This window comes from Balaenoptera borealis (assembly GCF_965194805.1).
Source record: "Balaenoptera borealis genome assembly, chromosome: 8".
Taxonomy (NCBI): Eukaryota; Metazoa; Chordata; class Mammalia; order Artiodactyla; family Balaenopteridae; genus Balaenoptera; species Balaenoptera borealis.
In genome coordinates this window covers 66,931,024-66,950,921 of record NC_138865.1, presented here as the reverse complement: position 1 = coordinate 66,950,921, position 19,898 = coordinate 66,931,024, and the positions used below count along the sequence as shown (strand labels likewise).

Sequence of the window (19,898 nt, the reverse complement as noted above, 5' to 3'; positions counted from 1 at the left end):
CCATGTTCCCTTCTGTTCCTTCACGCCCCTCCCCCACCATCTCCCCCAGGGTCTCCCCCATTGCCGCTGGACCCCTAACAGTGGGTGGGTCCCTCTGGGTGTAGGAACTCCTCCCCTCCCCTCCCCCAGCTACCCCTCACGGTTGCTGGTCCCGGAGGTCTGGCCTTTGTTTTTGCTCCCCTTCCCTCCCTCCCACACCCTCAGGACCCGCACGGCTGGAGGGGACCTAGGTGGGCAGAGGATCAGGCCTGGGATCTCAGCAGGTTCCTGGGGGCCCACGTGGGCAGGGGAAACCTGGCCACACTCCCTTTTGATCCTCTGCCCCCAGCGGTTCCCCTTTTTCCCCTTTGGGCATGGGAACCCTTCCCCTCCCCCAGCCACCCCTCAGGGGTGCCAGTCCTGTCTCGCCTCCACTTCTCCTTCCCCTTCACTCCCCCGCACACCCCACGTCCTACCCAGTCACTGGGGGTTCCTCCCGTTCCCTTAGGTGTCCGTGGTCCCCCACCAGTGCCTGGTAGGTGCCCTAGTTGTGAGGAGACACGAATTCCGCGTTTTCCTAGTACACTGTTTTGACTCTGTCCTCCTCATTGTGGTTTTGATTTGCATCTCTAATGACAAGTGATGTTGAGTACCTTTTAATATATTTATTGGCTGTTCATGTATCTCTTTTGGAGAAACATCTGTTCCAATTCTTTGCCTGTTTTAAAATCAGGTAATTTTTCTTTTTGTTGTTGAGCTGTAGGAGTTCTGTATGTACAGTTGACCCTTGAACATCACGGGTATGACCTGCATGGATCCACTTATATGTGAACGTTTTTCAGTAGTAGATACTATAGTACTACATTCTTTGTGGTTGCTTGAATTCTCAGATGTGGAGCTGCAGTTATGGAGGGCCAACTGTTAAGTTATACTCAGATTTTTGACAGATGGTCAATTCCTGCATTGCAAGGGTCAACTGTATTCTGAATATCAATTTCTTACCATATATATGATTTGTAAATATTTTCTCCCATTATGTGGGCTGCCGTTGTACTCTGTTGATAGTGTCCTTTGATGTCCAAAAGCTTTTACTTTTGATGAAGTCCAGCTAAACTAGTTTTTCTTTTGTTGCCTGTGCTTTTGGTGTCATATGCAAGAAATCATTGCAAATCCAAAGTCATGAAGTTTTTGTACTTTGTTGTTGTTTTTTTTTAAATTACCTTATTTTATTTTAGGCTGTGTTGGGTCTTCGTTGCTGCACGTGGGCTTTCTGTAGTTGCGGAGAGTGGGGGCTACTCTTCATTGCAGTGCGCGGGCTTCTCATTGCAGTGGCTTCTCTTGTTGCAGAGCACGGGCTCTAGGCACGCGGGCTTCAGTAGTTGTGGCATGCGGGTTTAGTTGTTCCGTGGCACGTGGGATCTTCCTGGATCAGGGCTCGAACCCGTGTCCCCTGCTTTGGCAGACAGATTCTTAACCACTGTGCCACTATGGAAGCCCCACCTTTTGTTTTTCTTCTAAGAATTTTATAGTTTTAGCTTATACTTAGGAATGTGATCCATTTTGAGTTGATTTTTGTATGTGGTGTGAGATAAGGATCAAATTTTATTTTTTTCCATGTGGGTATTCATGTTTCCTGGTGCAGTTTGTTAAACACTGTCCTTTTCCCCCATTGAATGGTTTTGGCACCCTTGTTGAAAATCGTTTAGCCACATATATGAGGGTTTATTCCTGGGCTCTGTTGTATTCTATTGTTGTGTATGTCAGTCTTTATGCCAGTGTGGTACTATTTTGATTACCATAGCTTTGTAGTAAGTTTTGAAATCAGAAAGTGTGACACCTTCAACTTTCTTCTTTTTCAAGATTGTTTTGGCTGTTTGGGGTCCCTTGAGATTCCATATTTTAGGATGAATTTTCATATTTTTGCAAAAAACTGGTGTTGTGATTTTGATAGGGCCTGCATTGAATCTGTACATTGGTTTGGGTAGTACTGATATCTTAACATTATTTTTTAACCCATGAGCGTGAGGTGTCTTTTTATTTATATGCATCTTCTTTATTTCAGCAACATTTATTAGATTTCAGCATACATGTCTTTCACTTCCTTGGTTAAGCTTAATTCTAAGTATTTTATTCTTTTCTATATTTACTTATTTATTTTCTATATATTCTTTTTATTTTCTACTATAAATGGAGTGATTTTCTTAATTTTATTTTTAGATGTTCATTACATAGAAATGGAATTGATTTTTGTGTGTTGATATTGCATCCTGCAACTGTGCTAAATGGTTAATCAATTCTAACAGTTTTATGTGGAATCTATAGGGTTTTCTACATGAAAGATCATGTTTTCAGAGAACAGAGATAATTCTGCTTCTCTTGTAGTTTGGATGCCTTTTATTTCATATTCTTGCTAATTGCCCTGGCCAGGACTTACAGTACTGTTTTGAAGGGAAGTAGTGAAAGTGAACATCCTTGTCTTATTCTTGACCTTAGGGAAAATGTTTTCAGTTTTTTACCATCAAGTATGATGTTGACTAATTTTTTTATGTATTGGTTTTACTACATTGAGGTAGTTCCCTCTATTCCTAATTTGTTGAGTGTTTCTGTTATGAAAGGGTGTTGAGTTTTGTCAAATGCTTTTTTACTGAGATGGTCATGTGGTGTTTTTCTTTCATTCTGTTAATGTGGTGTACTACATTGATTTTTCTTGTGTTGAACCATCCTTGCATTCCAGGAATAAATCTCACTGGTTTATAATTCTTTTCATACTGCTGTTAAATTTGGTTGGTTAGTATCTTGTTGAGGATTTTTGCATATGTATTCTTCAGGGATATTGACCTGTAGTTTTCTTTTCTTGTGAGTCTTTGTCTGGCTTTAGTATCAGGGTAGCCCTGATCCAGGAAGATCCCACATGCCACGGAACAGCTAAACCCGTGTGCCACAACTACTGAAGCCTGCACGCCTGGGCTCATAGGATGAGTTACTAAGTGGTCCTGTTTCAGTTTTTTGAAAGAGTTTGAGGAAAATTGGTGTTTATTTCAATTGTTTGATAGAATTCACTAGTGAAGCCGTATGGACTTTTCTTTGATTATGGATTTAATCTTATAAGTTTATTCAGATTTTCTATTTCTTCAACATTCAGTTGTGGAATTTGTCCGTTTTATCTAAGTTTTCTGATTGGTCAGGGTACAGTTCAGAGTACTCTCTTATAATCATTTTTATTTTTGTAAAATCAGTAGTAATGTTTCCCCTTTCACTTGTGAGTTTAGTTATTTGAGTCTTTTTTTCCTTAGTCAGTCTACCTAAAGGTTTCTCAGTTTTGTTGATCTTTTAGAAGAACCAACTCCTGGTTTCTTTGATTTTTCTCTATTTTGCTCTTTTTCACTTTATTTCTGTCTGCTCTAATCTTTATTATTTCATTCTTTCTTCTAGGTTTGGGTTAGTTCATTCTTTGTGTATTTCCGTAAGATGTAAAGTAATGTTGGTTTGAGGTCTTTTTCTTTTAATGTAAGCATTTAGTTGTAAGTTTCCCACTTTGCACTGCTTTTGTTGCATCCCATGTGTTGTAGTGTGTTGTGTTTTCATTTTCATTTGTCTCAGGATATTTTGATTTCCTTTGTGATTTTTTTTTTTCTTTTCCATGGGTTGTTTAAGAGTGGGTTAATTTCCATGTTTGTGAGTTTTTTGTTTTTCCTTTTGCTGTTGATCTTTACTTTCATTCCATTGTGATCAGAAAAAATACTTTGGATTGTTTCAGTCTTTTAAAGTTTATTAAGACTTGTTTTGTGGCCTAACCTGTAATCTGTCTTGGAGAATATTCCATGTGCATTTGACAAAAATGTGTGTTTTTCTGTCATTGTATGGAGTGATCTGTGTATTTCTTTTAAGTCAAATTAGTCTGTAGTGCTGTTCAAATTCTCTATTTTCTTTTTGATTTTTTTTGTCTGGTTTTGTTCTCAGGTGCTTTCTTTGAGGTATTATTGTCACGTATGTTATATGTTATAAAGCCAATAGTGCAGTGTATTTTATTTTTAAGTTATTGTTTTATAAAGGCTGGTATACTTTAGAGAAATTAGAAGGAGGAAAGATAAAAATACATTTATTCAGTCTTTTACCTTTGTTCATTTACCATATCTTGTGCTCTATGTTTCTTCCTTTGGATTTGAGTTACCATCTTTTTCAGTAGTCCCCCAAATTACCCCCGGTTCAGTGATTTGCTAGGAAGACTCACAGTACACAGCATATAGTCACGCTCATGACTGTGATTTATTAAAACGAAAGGATACAAAGCAAATTTGTCAAAGGGAAAAAGTTTAGTGGGCAAAATCTGGAGGAACCAGCTGCAAGCTTCAAATAGTCCTCTTTCTGTGCAGTCATATAGGATGTGCTTATTTTCTTCATTAAATTGTGACAACATTTGTGCAATGTTGAATACCAGGGAAGTTTGTTATAGACCTAGTCCCCAAGGTTTTTACTGGGGACTTTCTGCCCAACACATACCGAATTTCACATTCTCTGAAAGAAAACAGGTGTTTCAGCATAAGCCATTTGATTTGTATAAACAGTTTAGGTACAGTCAGCCACTCTAATTAGTTTTGGAATGGTGGGAACCCTCCAAAAATCCAAGTTCCCAGATGCCAGCTCAGGACCAACCTTGCAGGCAGGCGTTTTTTTTGTTTATTTGTTTGGTTTTTTTAGTAGAGCAGTCTTAGGCCTGTTAACTCTTTTCTGCATACCTTTTGATGTCCTTTCCTTTTTTTCTGAGGGATTTCTTTTAGTATTTCTCAAAAGGCAGGTTCAATAAGAACAAATATTTTAATCTCTGTTTATCTGGGAATGTCTTTGTGTATAGTTCCAAAAGATAGTTTTGCTGGATATAGAATTCATGGTTGATAGTTTTTCTGTTTCAGCATTTAAATATGTCCTTTCAGTGTCTTCTTGGTCTCCATTGTTTCTGACAAGAAGTCAGCCATTAATTGTATTTTTGTTGTCTTGTGTGCCATCACTTGTTTTACCTATATTCTTTTAACATTTTCTTTTTGTTGAGTTTAAGTAGTTTTGTGTATGATGTATGTGTGCATGTGTTTATCCCACTGGGATTTTGTCAAGCATTCTGAATCTGGGGCTTAATGTTTATCATAAAACTTGGGACATTTGCAGTCATTATTTATTCAAATATTTTTTTTATCCCATGTACTATCTCCTGGAACTTCCCATTATACATGCATTGGTGCACTTGATGTCTTAGGGGTCTCTGAGGCTCTCTTCACTTCAGTCTTTCTTTTCTGTTTTTTAGATTGCTTAATTTTATTGAACTGTTTTCATGTTTTTTGATCTGCCATCTCAAATCTGCCACTGAGTCTGTATAATGTTTTCATTTCAGTTATTGTATTGGGTTGGCCAAAAAGTTTGTTCGGATTTTTCCATAAGATGTTATGGAAAAACCTGAATGAACTTTTTGACCAACCCAGTACTTCTAAACTGTAGAATTTCTAGAATTGGTTCTGTTTTATTGATTTTACTTCTTTTTCGAGATTCCCCACTTGTTTAGGTGTCATCATATTTTTTTTTCATTATTTAAACATACTTTCCTTTATTCTTTTAATATGTTTTTCATGACTGATTTGAATTATTTGCCTGCTATTCTGGGCCCGCTCACAGGTAGTTTCTTTTCCCTTCAGTCTGGGTCACTCATTGTATATCTTCAAACTTTTTTTGTTGATGATTGGATATTTTGGATAATTTATTATAGTAACTCTAGAGTCTGGTTTTTTTGTTTGTTTTTTGTTTTGTTTGTTTCCTGAGGGTCATTGTTGCTGATACTTGTTTTCGTATTGTTTTTTAGTAACTTTCCTGGACTTAATCTGCAAAATTTATCTTCCCTGCAACGTGCAGCCACTGACTAATGTCTCTGCTTATTTTTTCTTATTTTTATTTTTACCATGGCTCTCTAGGGGTTGCCTCTATGTCTGCACCGTGAGTGTTTAGATGTTCAAACATCTTGAGCCAGTAAGGCATTTGTTCTCTGTTGATTGTGGGATGATGTATGGGTTTGGGAGTACAGGCAAAGTTCAGGACGTTTTAATGTCTGCCCCAGCTTTTACTTCCTGCCAGGCCTTTCTGGAACTTCCTTGCAAACAGCTTCCCAGTGAGCTAGTGATGTGTGGGGAACTTGGCCTTTCAGTGCTCTTAGCTTTGCCATGTACACAGCCTCCCTGACAGACAGGGTTGAGTGGAGAGCTTGGGTGCTTCAGCGTTTTTCCTTTTTATAAGTCTGCCTCCCATTGAACCAGGGATGTGTGGCAAGCTTATCTGTTCCCTCTTTGACTCTCTGGTTTCCAGGATTTTCCTGTTAAATTTCTTGCTGGTTGAGGGACGTGCTGCCTGCCCAAAGCAGGTCTGCAGACTCTCGCTAGCAACACTGTTAGCTTTTTCTGTTTGTTATCTAAGAATTTGCCACTTTAACAGTGCTGCAGGCTGTATTGCACTCTGTTCCATGTCAAGGCAGCCTACCTTTAGCAGCAAAGCTGCTGGTTTTACACCCACAGCCCCACCCTGGTGGCACTACTGCCTACCAGGCTTTGGTGAGGGGATGGAAACAGTCCTGGCAAGAGCATCATTTATTGTCACTGTTCTTATCTGAGGTTCAGAAGTTTCCCATGCATAAAATGTTCTTAATTTGTATGCCGTCATTTTTCAAATACAGTACAGTTAGTTGATCCTTGAATAACACAAGGGTTAGGGGCCCTGACCCTCTGTGTGGTCAAAAATCTGCGTATAACTTTACAGTCAGCCCTCTGTATCCATGTTTCCGTGTCCATGGGTTCAGCCGACCACAGATTGAGACGTACTGTAGTACGTATTTACTGAATAAAATCTGCATATGAGTAGACCTGTGCCGTTCAGAGCTGTGTTGATCAAGGGTCAACTGTATTTGAAATGTTTGTTTTGACAGTTTTGTTCAGTTTTTTGGTTGTTTTTTGGGGGAGAGGATTTGCCAGTCTCTCTACTCTCTCATTGTTGGAAGTCCTTGTGATTTAACTTTTGCTAGGCAATTTTATGTTTCCCCAAGTCTTAATGGGGTAAAACTGAGCAAATTGGCTCTTTGTGTCATAATTCTCAGTCATTAGAAGAAATAATTCCTTAATTTTTCTCTTCAAGCACATGTAATTGTTGATGTAATTGCTGCTTTTTTCTTAAAGCAAGACTGAGCTGTTTTGAGTGTGTGTGTGTGTGTGTGTGAGTGAAGTGGTAGGAAGAGAATATGTTTGAAGCTTGGTTATTTACAGTACAGTATTCAGTAGCTTTGGGGTCTCATTTGTCTTACGTTACCATTATTGTTATCACTTTCATTAAAAACCAGATCCACTACCATCAGCTCTCCTGCCATCATCAGTATCACTTGTTTTTGAAGCAGATAGAATTTTTGTTCATTTTTTTTTGCTGTCAGTCACATGAAATATAAATCCCACTGACCTTAGAACTAAAAACCTACAGGAGAACAAATATAAACTAACAAGTATTGAGTGCATATTGTATGTCAGTCTCTATTTAAGTTTATTATGTATATTATTTCATGAAATCCTTACAGTAATTTTGGGAGATTGGTCTTAGTTCTGTTTTCCAGATACGGAAAGTGAGGCTCAAATAAAGTAATTGTGTGACCTAGAGGAAATTATTTAATAAATGACAGAGCTGAGATTCAAATCCATGCTTAATGCCAAAGCTGATTTCGTGGAGATTGTCCCGTGCTGCTTCTCCTATAAAGTAAGAACAGTAACAGTTGAGACAATCTGTTTGAAAGATATCTTAGCAACAACTCAAGTAAAACCATATTCAAATAGTTCTATTCAGACTTAAAGATTGTTTAATAAATGCCCACTAAATTTCAAGCACGGTGTCCAATAATCTTTTGGTATATTCTGTTTAAATGAAATGGTACTGTGAAGTAGAATGTATTTTTTTCCATTTTAGACATTTTCATAAGCCTGGGTTCCACCAATTTTGAGGTTGAACTAAAGGAAGATTATGAAACTCAACTGGAAAGATGGCATATAGGAAGCAGAAAAGTCTTAAAACATGGATGTATATTTCAAACCAGAAAAATGTATTGTTTAGTGTATTTTAAAATGTTTATTATTTTTCTGGAATAGGGGAATTAGGTAGTCTCCCTAAGTCTATTTTCTGGATAACTGATTCTATTTCTTTAAGTCCAACTTATAAATCTTAATTTTTTTTTAAACTCTTTCTGAAGTTCTATTATTTGTTTTTTCTTTATATGGCATGTAAGTAGTATGTAATAGTGAAGACTTTAAGCCAAATAGTACATAAGACTTCTAGAGTCTTTGTTGTTGATATCATGATGTGCTGTTGAGGTATGTTGGTCTGTGACCCACAGTTTGCTCTTAACTATATGCTAGGAAACAGAGATGAATTATACAGATTGCATACCTTCAGCTCTGTACAGTTTGTTTCTAGAAATTTCCACCTCTAATTATGTCCAATTGTGTACACACATAGGACTAAACTGATGCTTCTCTAGAGGGACTAGTGTGGTTTCCTTAATTAATGAGATTTAAGTATTGTTTCCCAATTTAAGAATACAACCAACCCCTTATTTTCTTTATAAAGTTTTATAAAAGTTTTAAAACATACAGAACACCTGGATACTCACCACCTAGAATCAGCAATTGTCAACATTTTCTTTCTTATTTAATTGCTTGGGTGTATATGCGTATATGTCTGTGCGTATATATTTGTGGGAACTCTTCGGAAGTTGGAGACATCAAGACACTACACTAATACCTAACTACTTAGTGTGCATCTTCTAAAAATGACTTAAATATACATAACCATAATATGAAAATTAATAATTCCCTAATATATTCTATTATGGAGTTTGACTTGAAAATTTCCCCAGTATTCCCCAAATTACTTGCATAGCCTTTTTCTTATTTTAAAACAGATCTACTCAAGGATCACGCATTCCATTGGATTGTTATATCTTAACTTAGAAATTGTTATCGCTTAACCTAGGATAGTCTTCCTTCCTTCTCTTACTTTCAGTTATTCAATATGTAGATTTATTTTGTTCTTAATAGATTAGGTCACTTTTCTTGAAAGATCACCCTCACACTCTGGATTTGCTTAGTTGTTAATGTTTTCCTTGAATCTGCTATAATTCTTGTAAACTGAAAGTTACATTTAAAGGTTTGATTAGATTAAAGTTAAGCATATCTAGTGTGCATACTTTATGGGTGATTTTTGTATTCATGAAATTTATTTTAAAAGTGTTTCTATTCAAGAGTACTTGTTAATTGAGGTAATATTGCACAGGATAAAGAATAGTAACATGGTAGGAGGTAAACAGTCTGGTTTCAGGAGCTTGAAAGTGGGAATCAGGTATTTCTCAAGTATTACTCATTTCGTAAAGGAAAGAAAGAAAATAACCAAAGTTTATTGGCTGTCCTTTTCCTGTACATGAAGGTGATCATCTCAGTTTAATGCCAAGAGTGTTGGTGTTGAGATTGAGTCATCAGTCACAGTCATCAGCTGCTACCCTTAAGGAAAATTGCACTTTGGAATTCGAGGAATGTTTGAAGCATGGAGTTAATTACTTATCACTACTGACATGGTATCAGTAGAAGAAATTGCATGTTACTGATAAAAGTGACCTGTGTACTTTGAAAATAATACCTAATGGACTGACAACAGTTAAGCAGAAAACCATTTTTGAAAATCATCTTAAACATATTAGTAATGTTTCCTGCGTTTGTAAATAGTATTCAGTATACTTAAATGATGGCTTATTTATTTATTTTCTTTTAGACTTTTTTTTTTTAACGTACAGTGATGTGTTGTTCTTAAGTGGTTATTGACAGGCGTATATACTAATGTAATGACTATTCCAATCAGGATTCAGAATATTTTCATCCAGAAAGTTCCCTGTGTCTACTTCTGGTCAGCCTGGTTCTTCTTCCCATTCAGGTATCTGGTGGTCCAAGCCCTATACTGCCAGAGAGTTGGGCTGATCTTGTCATTGCTTAAGCTGTAGCAGAAAGCAATATGTTACTGGTGTCTTAAGTAGGAATTTCAAATACATTATCTCAAGGAAGCAGTTGGGAGTTTTGTTCTGTAGTATTTTTAATAATGTGATCTTGGGACATTAAAATAATAAAACAGCAACAAATAATATCTACAGTGCTTATTGAGCTCTAAGCACTCTGCCAAGTGCTGTGTTATTTATTTATTCAATTTTTGCAGAACCTACCAGTGAGGTAGGTTCTATTGTTAGATTTATTTTAAAGATGCAGAAACTGAAGCAAATTAGTTTGTTCAAGCTCTCAAAGCTATTAAATGGCAGAGCAAGTATTTGAACCTTGCGTTCAGACTTCAGAGCTTGTATTATTAACCACTGTATTATATTCCCTGTTAGTATATGTGGGCTTAGCAGACCTTCTTGAGCTGGTCAGGGAATCTAATCACCATTTATAGTGAATTTTCCTATATGAACAAGAGAACCCCAGTAATCAACTTAAAAAGACAGATATTGGAACAGTACCTCTTTGAAAGTTGGTGATCCCAGTTAAAAAAATAGGCAATGGATTTGAATAGGTATTTTCTCCAGAGATGATGTAAGATAGCCAATAACCACATGAAAAGATGCTCAGTGTGATTTATTCATTAGGGAAATGTAAATAAACCATAAGATACTACCACACTCACTAGAATGGCTACCATTAAAAAGACAGTAGCAAGTGTTGGCAAGGAGGTGAAAAAATTAGAACTCTCATGAACTGCTGGTGGGAATGTATAATAAAATAGTGCAGTCACTGTGGAAAACAGTTTGACAGTTCCTCAAAAAGTTAAACACAGAGTTATCATATGACCCAGCAATTCCATTCCTAGGTATATAGCCAAAAGAATTGATAACAGGTGTTCAAACAGAAACTTGTGCATGAACAGCAGCATTTTTCACAGTAGCCAAAAGGTGGAAACATCCCAAACATCCATCAACAGATGAATGGATAAACACAATGTGGTATATCGATACAAGGGAATATTATTCAGTCATAACAGGAATGAAGTATTGATACATGCTACAACATGGATGAATCTTAAAAGATTATGCTAACTGGAAGGCCACATGTCATATGATTCCGTTTATATGAAATCTCCAGAATAGGCAAATCCATAGAGTCAGAAAGTAGATTATTGGTTGCTAGGAGCTGGGGGTGGGGGTGGGGAGGGAATGGAGAATGACTACTGATAGATACAGAGTGTCTTATTGGAGTGATTTTAAAAATGCTCTGAAATTATATAGGGGTGATGATTGCACAACTCTGAATACACTAAAGCGCAGTAAATTAGACACTATAAAAAGTAAAAAGTAGACTTTAAAAGTTGATGACATTTAGTTTATCAGACATAATATACACATATAACTACTTGAAAAGTGTAGAATAGAATTTCCTGGAGGCTGGTATACGAACTCTTGATACTGTGTGGTAATCTAGGGAAAGACGAGTTGTTTAATCAAATAAACGGGAAATATACATACTGTATCTGTTGAAGATTTACAGCATACCTCAGCCCACTGAAGATTTGCTAAAGCTCTGTGGTAAAGAAACCTGTTCAATGTTAACACAGGATTTTTGTAACTGAATTGGTCTTCTGCCCTTTAAATGAACAATCACCAGTTCTACAGAACCTACTTCATTATATCCAGCATGGAAACCACCGGTCACATATTATTAAAATTTTTAGTTTATTAAGAATTCAGTAAAATAAAATCATTTCCTTAAACTAGCCACATTTCAAGTGCTCAGTAGTCACATGTGACTCGTATATACTGTATTGGATAATGCATTTCTCTTGTTGCAGAAAGTTTGCACAGCCTTAGTAGACATACACAATAAGACATACAGTCATAGGATGTTTTTATTTACTCTTAGTGCCCCACTTCTCAGTTATTATAGAGCATTACAAAGAGAATGTTATGGGTTGAATCATGTCTCCCGCCAAAAGATATATTGAAGTCCTAACCCCCAGTACCAGAAAGTACTTTTTATGCAGAAAAATTCATGCCTACTTGAATCTGTGTTACCATGTTACAAGTTACAAGGAAATATGTGATAGACTTCTTTAGATATACATATATTTAGACACAGAGGCAGTTCTGTAAGGAGTAAAATTGCCTCTTAGAAAGGATTTTTTTTTAATGAGTCAACAATTGGGGGCCTTTAAACACGTTGATTTCTGCTATTTACAGAGTCAAAGTAGTACTTATTAACATTTATGCAAAATGTAAGTCACTAGAAGAGAGGTGAGACTGAAGACTGCTGGTTGTCTGCTTTACATAAAAATGTAGCAGTTTCATAAGCCCACGTTATTGTACATTATTCTTTTGATATGGATACAAGCAGAATAACAATATCAGGTTTGATATGCTTTCTGACTCCCAAATTAGGAAAGTCATTCATTTTGAGAAATGAAAAGTTTATAAGATATATAAATATTGAAATAGTTAGAAATAAATTAGTAAGTACTAAAACATACTATGATTTTAAATTAGTGATTAAATATTGTCACTCTGATTGGCTCTTTTACCTTTATTAATCCAGTAGGCAAATTATCATCATTGCTGATTATAACAATAGAAACCTTTTTAACAGCCCCTTTTTTGATTGGTTAATGTTGTCTCCTTTGTCATCACATTAAAAAATAATCTTTCAAATAGGTCAGAGATGCCTAAATCATCAAAAATAAAGATGAAGATGCAATTTACTCTAACTTGTATCTTGCATGTATGTATTGTAGTTGTGAAACAAATTACAATCAGTTTTTGTTGTTGTTGTCTTCTTTCTGTTCCTCCTACCTTCTGTCATAGTTCAGGTTTCTCTTTTAGGTTTTTGCAACAGATTCTGAGTAGGCCTCTGTAAGTATGTTTTTTTTCCCCTCTAATTAGTTCTTCAAAAGACCGTCTAAGATAACTTGTTTTTAACTTTTTAAACTTTTTTAGGATATACTTGACATAAATATAAATATAATTGACATATACATAAATTGTACATGTTTACAGTGTAAATTTGATTAAGTTTGATGTGTATACACCCATTAAACCATCACTATAATCATGATAATGAACATATCCATTACCCCCAGGTGTTTCCTCCTGTCTCTTTGTAGTGGCTTTCCACTGCCCTCTATCTCTGGGCACTCATCTGCTTACTTTCTCTCACTGTAGATTAGTTTTCATTTTCTAGAATTTTATATGAATGAAATCAGACAGTATGTACTTGTTTTTTGGTTGTTCTTGTGTGTCTTTCACTTAGCATAATTATAAAGAGTAAATTAACATTGGTACAATATTATTAAAGTACAGATCTCATTGAAATTTTCCCCAATTTTTCTACTGATGTAGTTGTTATTTCTTAGTCTTTTCCATTCAGTAATAGTTGTTCAATTTTCCTTGTCTTTTATGACCTTGATCCTTTCGAAGAATACTGATCAGTTCATTTATAGAATCTTATCAGCTTGGGTTTATTTGATTTTTCTCATGAATGGAATGCGCTTATGTATTTTTGGCAGAAATTATCACAAAAATGTCCTTCTCAGTATTATATCGAGGAGTTCATGATGTTCATATATCTTACTATTGGTGACCTTTACCTTGATCACTTGGTGTCTGCCACGTTTCTTTACTATAAACTGTCTTTCCTTTTGTAGTTAAAAAGGAACTGGGGGAAGATATTGTGCATATCCTATTTTTCCTGAAACTTTTGCTCACTGATTTTATGTCCATCACTGAATCTTGTCTGCAGCTAATTATGTGATTTTTATCTAATGATGATTCTCTACATCCTTTTTCCTTCTATATTTATTAATTGGAATTCTATGTAAGAAAGAGCTGTCCCTTTGCTTTCATTTATTCAGTTATTTATATTAGTATGTTTTTGTATTTACGTGTTAAATACAATGCTGTAATTATTTTGTTTAAATTTTTGCCTATTTAAAAAATTGGATTGTGTATATACATATATATTTTTTACTGCGTTTTAAGAATTCTTCATTTGTTCTGAATACAAGTCATTGATGCAGATATATGATTTGCAAATTTTTTTTCCAGTTTGTAGCATGTGTTTTATTCTTTTTAGTAGTGTTTTTTGAAGAGAAATAGGTGATTTTTATAAGGACTAGTCTGTCAGTTTTAATAATATTTATCTTGTGAGTCATGAAATAAATGCTGTGTTTTATCTAAGAACTCTTTGCCTAACCCAAGACCACAAAAGATTTTCTCCTATATTCCTGAACTTTGATGGATCAGGTTTTACATATAGGTCTCTAATAGGTGAATTAATTAATTAATAGCTGTTATGCATCTATTACTATATTTATTAGGTTATTTTGATACTTTGATCTTTTAACTTGTATACTAGGATTAAAAGGAATTTACTTATCATTATAGTATTCTGTATTTGTCTATATATTTACCTCTACCAGTCAGTTTTATACTTTTTTATGCTATAGTGTTGCTGTTCTGTGACCTTTCATTTTAACTTGAAGAACTCCCTTTAGCATTTCTGGTAAGTAGGTCTAGTGGTGATGAACTCCGTCAGTTTTTGTTTGTTTGGGAAAGATTTTAATTTTCCTTCTTTTTTGAAGGATAGTTTGCCAGTTATAGTATTCTTGGTTGGCGGCTTTTTCCTTTTAGCACTTAGAATATATCATTCCACTCCTTTCTGGCCTGCAAGGTTTCTGCTGAGAAATTTGCTTATAGTCCTATGGGGGTTCCCTTGTACATGACAAGTTGCCTTTTTCTTCTGCTTTTAAAATTCTCTCTTTGCTTTGACTTTTGACAATTTAATTTTAATTTGTTTCATTGTGGATTTCTTTGAGTTCCTCTTTGGGGTTCTTTGGGCTTTTTGTATCAGGGCATCCATTTCCTTCCCCAGATTTGGGAAGTTTTCAGCCATTATTTCTTTGAAAAAGTTTTCTGGTCATTTCTCTTTCTCTTCTGAGCATATATTGATCTGCTTGTTGGTATCTCACAAGTTCCTTAGGTTGTTTTTTTACTCTTTTTTTCATTTTTTTTTCTTTTTGTTTTGTGATTGAATGATTCCTGATGACTTTTCTTAAACCTTTTTTCTTTCTGCCTGATCTAGTCTTCTGTTGAATCCCTCTAGTGAGTTTTTATTTCAGTTATATTCTTTAGCTCTGTGATTTCTGTTTGGTAGTTTTATGTTTATATATAATAAATTATATATATAATATGTATATAAAAATATGTTTATATATATATTTTTAATTTATTTTATTTATTTTACTTCTGGCTGTGTTGGGTCTTCGCCGCTGCACACGGGCCCTCTCCAGTTGTGGTGAGCGGGGGCCACTCCTTGCTGCGGTGCACAGGCCTCTCACTGTGGTGACCTCTCCCACTGCAGAGCACGGGCTCTAGGCACGCGGGCCTCAGTAGTTCTGGCATGCGGGCTCAGTAGTTGTGGCTCGTGGGCTCTAGAGCACAGGCTCAGCAGCTGTAGTGCATGGGCCCAGCTGCTCTGTGGCATGGGAGATCCCCCTGGACCAGGGCTTGAACTTGTGTCCCCTGCATTGGCAGGCGGATTCCCAACCACTGCGCCACCAGGGAAGCCCCTATTTATATGTTTATTTAATAATTATTTATTTAGTATTTTGTCTTTGTTGAAATTCTTACTGTGTTCATGCATCGTTCTCCTGATCTCAGTGAACATCTTTATGATGGTTATTTTGAATTATTTGTCTAGTAAATCATATATCTCTATTTCATTAGGATCTCTTTTTTTTTTTTAATTTATTTATTTTATTTTTAGCTGCATTGGATTTTTGTTGCTGTGCGCGAGCTTTCTCTAGTTGCGGTGAGCAGGGGCTACTCTTTGTTGCGGCACGTGGGCTTCTCATTGCAGTGGCTTCTCTTGTTGCGGAGCACTGGCCCTAGGCACGTGGGCTTCAGCAGTTGTGGCACTTGGGCTCAGTAGTTGTGGCTTGCGGGCTCCAGAGCGCAGGCTCAGTAGTTGTGGAGCACGGGCTCAGTTGCTCTGCGACATGTGGGATCTTCCCGGACCAGGGCTTGAACCCGTGTCCCCTGCATTGGCAGGCGGATTCTTAATCACTGTGCCACCAGGGAAGCGCCATTAGGATCTCTTTCTAGAGATTTGTCCTGTGTCCTTTGGAACATATTTGCCTGTTTCTTCGTCTTCCTTGACTCTCTTTTTTGGTGTTTGTGCATTAGGCAAAGCAGCCACCTCTCCAGTCTTTATGGATTGGCCTCATATAGAAGAAGATCCCTACCAGTCAGCCCAGCCAGAGATTCTGGTGGCATCTCAAAACTATATTCTAGTTCAGCATCTTTACTTTATTCTTTGCGGCCGCCTGATGTCTAGGTTATTCTACATCCCCTCACAGCATCAAAACAAGTGAGACTGAAGCCATTTCTCAGGCAACCTCTAAAAAAGTTGGATCATTTGATGGTTTAGCCAACTCTTTCCCTCCCTTGGGAGAAGCTGAGAGCTGCGTTTTTTCATCCACTTGCTCTGTGCTGCGCTGGGGGAGGAGCTTTGGGAACTGGCAGCCCAAACCTCGGTTTCTATTCTTATTAGCTACCTGGTGGCTAAATTATGCCAGGTCTCATTATTGCCCAGTGGAAGGCAAGACAGACCCCCCCACCCCCACCCCTTTTTTGGGCAGCCCCCGGAAAAGTTGGGGCATTGGAATTGTGGACTAATCTTTAGCTCCCCAGGGAGAAGTTGGGGTTGGGTTTTTTATCCACTTGCTCTATACTTAGCCAGGGAGATGGGCTATGGCAACTGCCTGCCCAAACCTCTGTCTCTGTGCTCACTAGCCCCCAGGCAGCTAGATTTTTCCAGATCCTGTCAACACTCTGAGGCAGGTAAGACAGAACCCATTCCTTTGAATAGGCCCCATAGAAATTGGGCTTTTGAACCTGTGGATCAACTCTTTTTTTTCCCAGGGAAAAGCTGAGAGCTAGAATTATTTTCTCTGCTAACTCTGTGCTAAGCTGTGGAGAGGAGCTATTGGTGACTACCAGTCCAAGCTGTTGTCTCTGTTCTCCCCCAGGTAGCTAGATGATGCCAGTTCTGACAGTGCTTCAAGACTGACAAGTTAGAAGCCTGTCCTCTGAGGATCCCTGTGGAAAGGTTGGGGCATCTGACACACAGACCACCCCTTTTCCTTTGTAGGGATTAGCTGGGAGTTGGAGGGTTTCATCCTGATTGTATGGCACTGTGTTGGTGGTAGGAATTCTGGTGAGAAGGTGTCCTGAATTTCCCTACCAGCTTTGATGAGTGTGATCTCTCATTCATCCAGCATTCAGGTGCTTTTCAATTCGTTTCTGTATTTCTCACAAAAGGGGATTTGTCTGCGAATTGTCGTGGGGGGTGGTGGGGAAGAGAATCTAGGACTTTTTACTCTGACATTTTGTTAATGTCACTGCCCCCAGGGTATTTGTTTTTAACTTTTAATTGATATTTGAAGTACAGACAACTAATGCCTAGCAGTTTTAATGTGTTTGGAGCTTTGTTAGCTTCTTAGAAACTTCTGTGTTTCACTTTCAGAGATTAAAAAAAGCTTCTAAGGGGATGACCTATGTAACTTTGGAAAATGGCATTGTAACTCGTTATTCTAAGGCTAAAGTAGAAGAAGTTATCAAAAAAAACTGTATTGTGTTTGGTAAATTTGTTTGTTTATAGGGGTATAGTTAGCAATTCCAAAATACTGTATACATATGGTAAGGTTGAACAAAGAACTAAATTAGTTATATGAAATGATAGCCAGGTTCTCACTGTCTGAAGAAAGTTCCAAATAAGTAAGGGAGAAGGCTAGAAAGAACCACATTGTGCTTGATTATAGTCACATATGTTTTTGTTTATAAATATATGCATATATTGAAAGAAATATGTAGAGATACATGTGTATATGTGGGTTAGTATAGGTTCATATACTTCCTACTGTGTTTGCTGAGAGGACCTACAAGTAATGACACCCCACTAGCAGTAAGCATCTTGTTTTCAGGTCTTCTTTTCTAAATACTATCTCTAATAAAAGAGTCAGGAATCCCTGAAAAAATGGCTGATTTTAGGGCAAGGACAGACAGAGTACAAGATGACCTTGTGGAGCTTCTTGTAGTGCCAGAATGTGGATGTCCAGTTGTTCCAGCATCATTTGTTGAAAACTGTCTGTTCTCCATTGTGTTGCCTTTGCTTCTTTGTCAAAGGTCAGTTGAATGTATTTATGTGTGTCTGTTTCTAGGCTATTCTTTCATTGATCTGTTTTCTTTTCTTTTGCCAATACCACACTCTCTTCATTACTGTATCTTTATAGTAAGTTTTGAAGTTGGGTGGTGTCAGTCTTTCAACTTAGTTCTTTTCCTTCAATATTGTGTTGGCCGTTCTCGGTCTTTTGCCTCTCCATGTAAACCTTAGAACCAGTTTGTCAATATCTGTAAAATAACTTGCTGTGATTTTGATTGGGATTGTGTTGAATCTGTAGATCAAATTGGGAAGAACTGAACATCTTGACAATACTAGGCTTTTTAATCCATGAATTTGGAATATCTCTCCATTTATTTTTTCTTATTTTATTTTGTTCATTGAAACTTCGTAGTTTTCCTCACATAGATCTTACACATGTTTTGAATTTATACCTAAATATTTTTTATTGAAAATTCCACTTGTTCAATGCTAGTATATAGGAAAGCAGTTGACTTGTATATATTAACATTGTATCCTGCAACCTTGCCATAGTCACTTATTACTTCACAAGTTTTTTTGTTATTGTTCATTCTTTCTGATTTTCTATATGGGCAGTCATGTCATCTAAGAATAAGTTGTATTTCTTTCTTCTCAATCTGTATATCTTTCATTTCCTTTTCTTGTGTTCTCCCAGTATGATTTTGAAAAGGAAGGGTAAGAGGGAGTATCCTTACTTTGTTCCTGATCTTATCAGGAAAGCTAGTTTCTTCCAGTGAGTATGTTGTTAGCTATAGGTTTTTGTAGATGTTCTTTGTCAGGTTGCAGAAGTTCCCCTCTGTTTCTAGTTTGCTGAGAGTTTTTGTCATGAATGGGTGTTGGATTTTGTCAAATTCTTTCTCTGCATCTATTGATAAGATCATGTGATTTTTTTTTCCTTTAGTCTGTTGATATGATGGTGGATTATATTAATTTTCAAATGTTGAACCAATCTTGCAGACCTGTAATAAATCCCACTTGATTATAGTATATGATTCTTTTTATACGTTGTTCGATTTGATTTGCTAATATTGTGTTCAGAATTTTTGCATCTATGTGCATGAGAGCTCTTGATTTGTCATTTTATTTTCTTATAATGTGTTTTCTGGTTTTAGTATTAGGGTAATACTGGCCATAGGAGGAGTTAGTTAGTATTCTCTGCTTTTATCTTGTGGAAGAGATTGTAGAAAATTTGTATAATTTCTTCCTTAAATGTTTGGTAGAATCCACCAGTGAACCCATCTGGGCCTGGTCTTTTCTGTTTTTGAAGGTTATTAATTATCGATTCAATTTCTTTAATTGATATAGGCTTATTCAGATTGTCTTTCTTTATGGTTCTTTTTAGTTGATTTGCTTGGACTGTTTAAACGCATTTAATATTGGATTATGTTATCTTTTATTATACTTCTAGAATTATTAAAATACTGTCAGAGTGTACTCCATGATGTTATCTTAAATGTTTTACTTTTTATGAGATATTAATAAAATAAAACTGTTTTCTTCCAGCCTAGTGTATTAATCGTAACCTACAAGGAACCTGCAAAATCATCTTCTCAGTTTGGATCCTACAAGCAAGCTGAATGGAGGCCAGATAGTACCATGATAGCTGTGTCAGTAAGTACATTTTTCAACTTTAAT

General features: G+C 36.5%; 1 protein-coding gene across 6 annotated transcripts in view; it reads left to right on the top strand.

The window, feature by feature from the left end:
* The window catches only part of RIC1 (RIC1 homolog, RAB6A GEF complex partner 1), a 133,533-nt gene that overhangs the window by 18,722 nt on the left and 94,913 nt on the right, over positions 1–19,898 (top strand). For all 6 annotated transcript variants that reach the window (XM_082404336.1, XM_082404335.1, XM_082404334.1 and 3 more), the window contains one exon: positions 19,767–19,874. In XM_082404336.1, the coding sequence (XP_082260462.1) occupies positions 19,767–19,874 (108 nt within the window). Of the gene's footprint in view, positions 1–19,766; positions 19,875–19,898 lie in introns of those variants that run through there.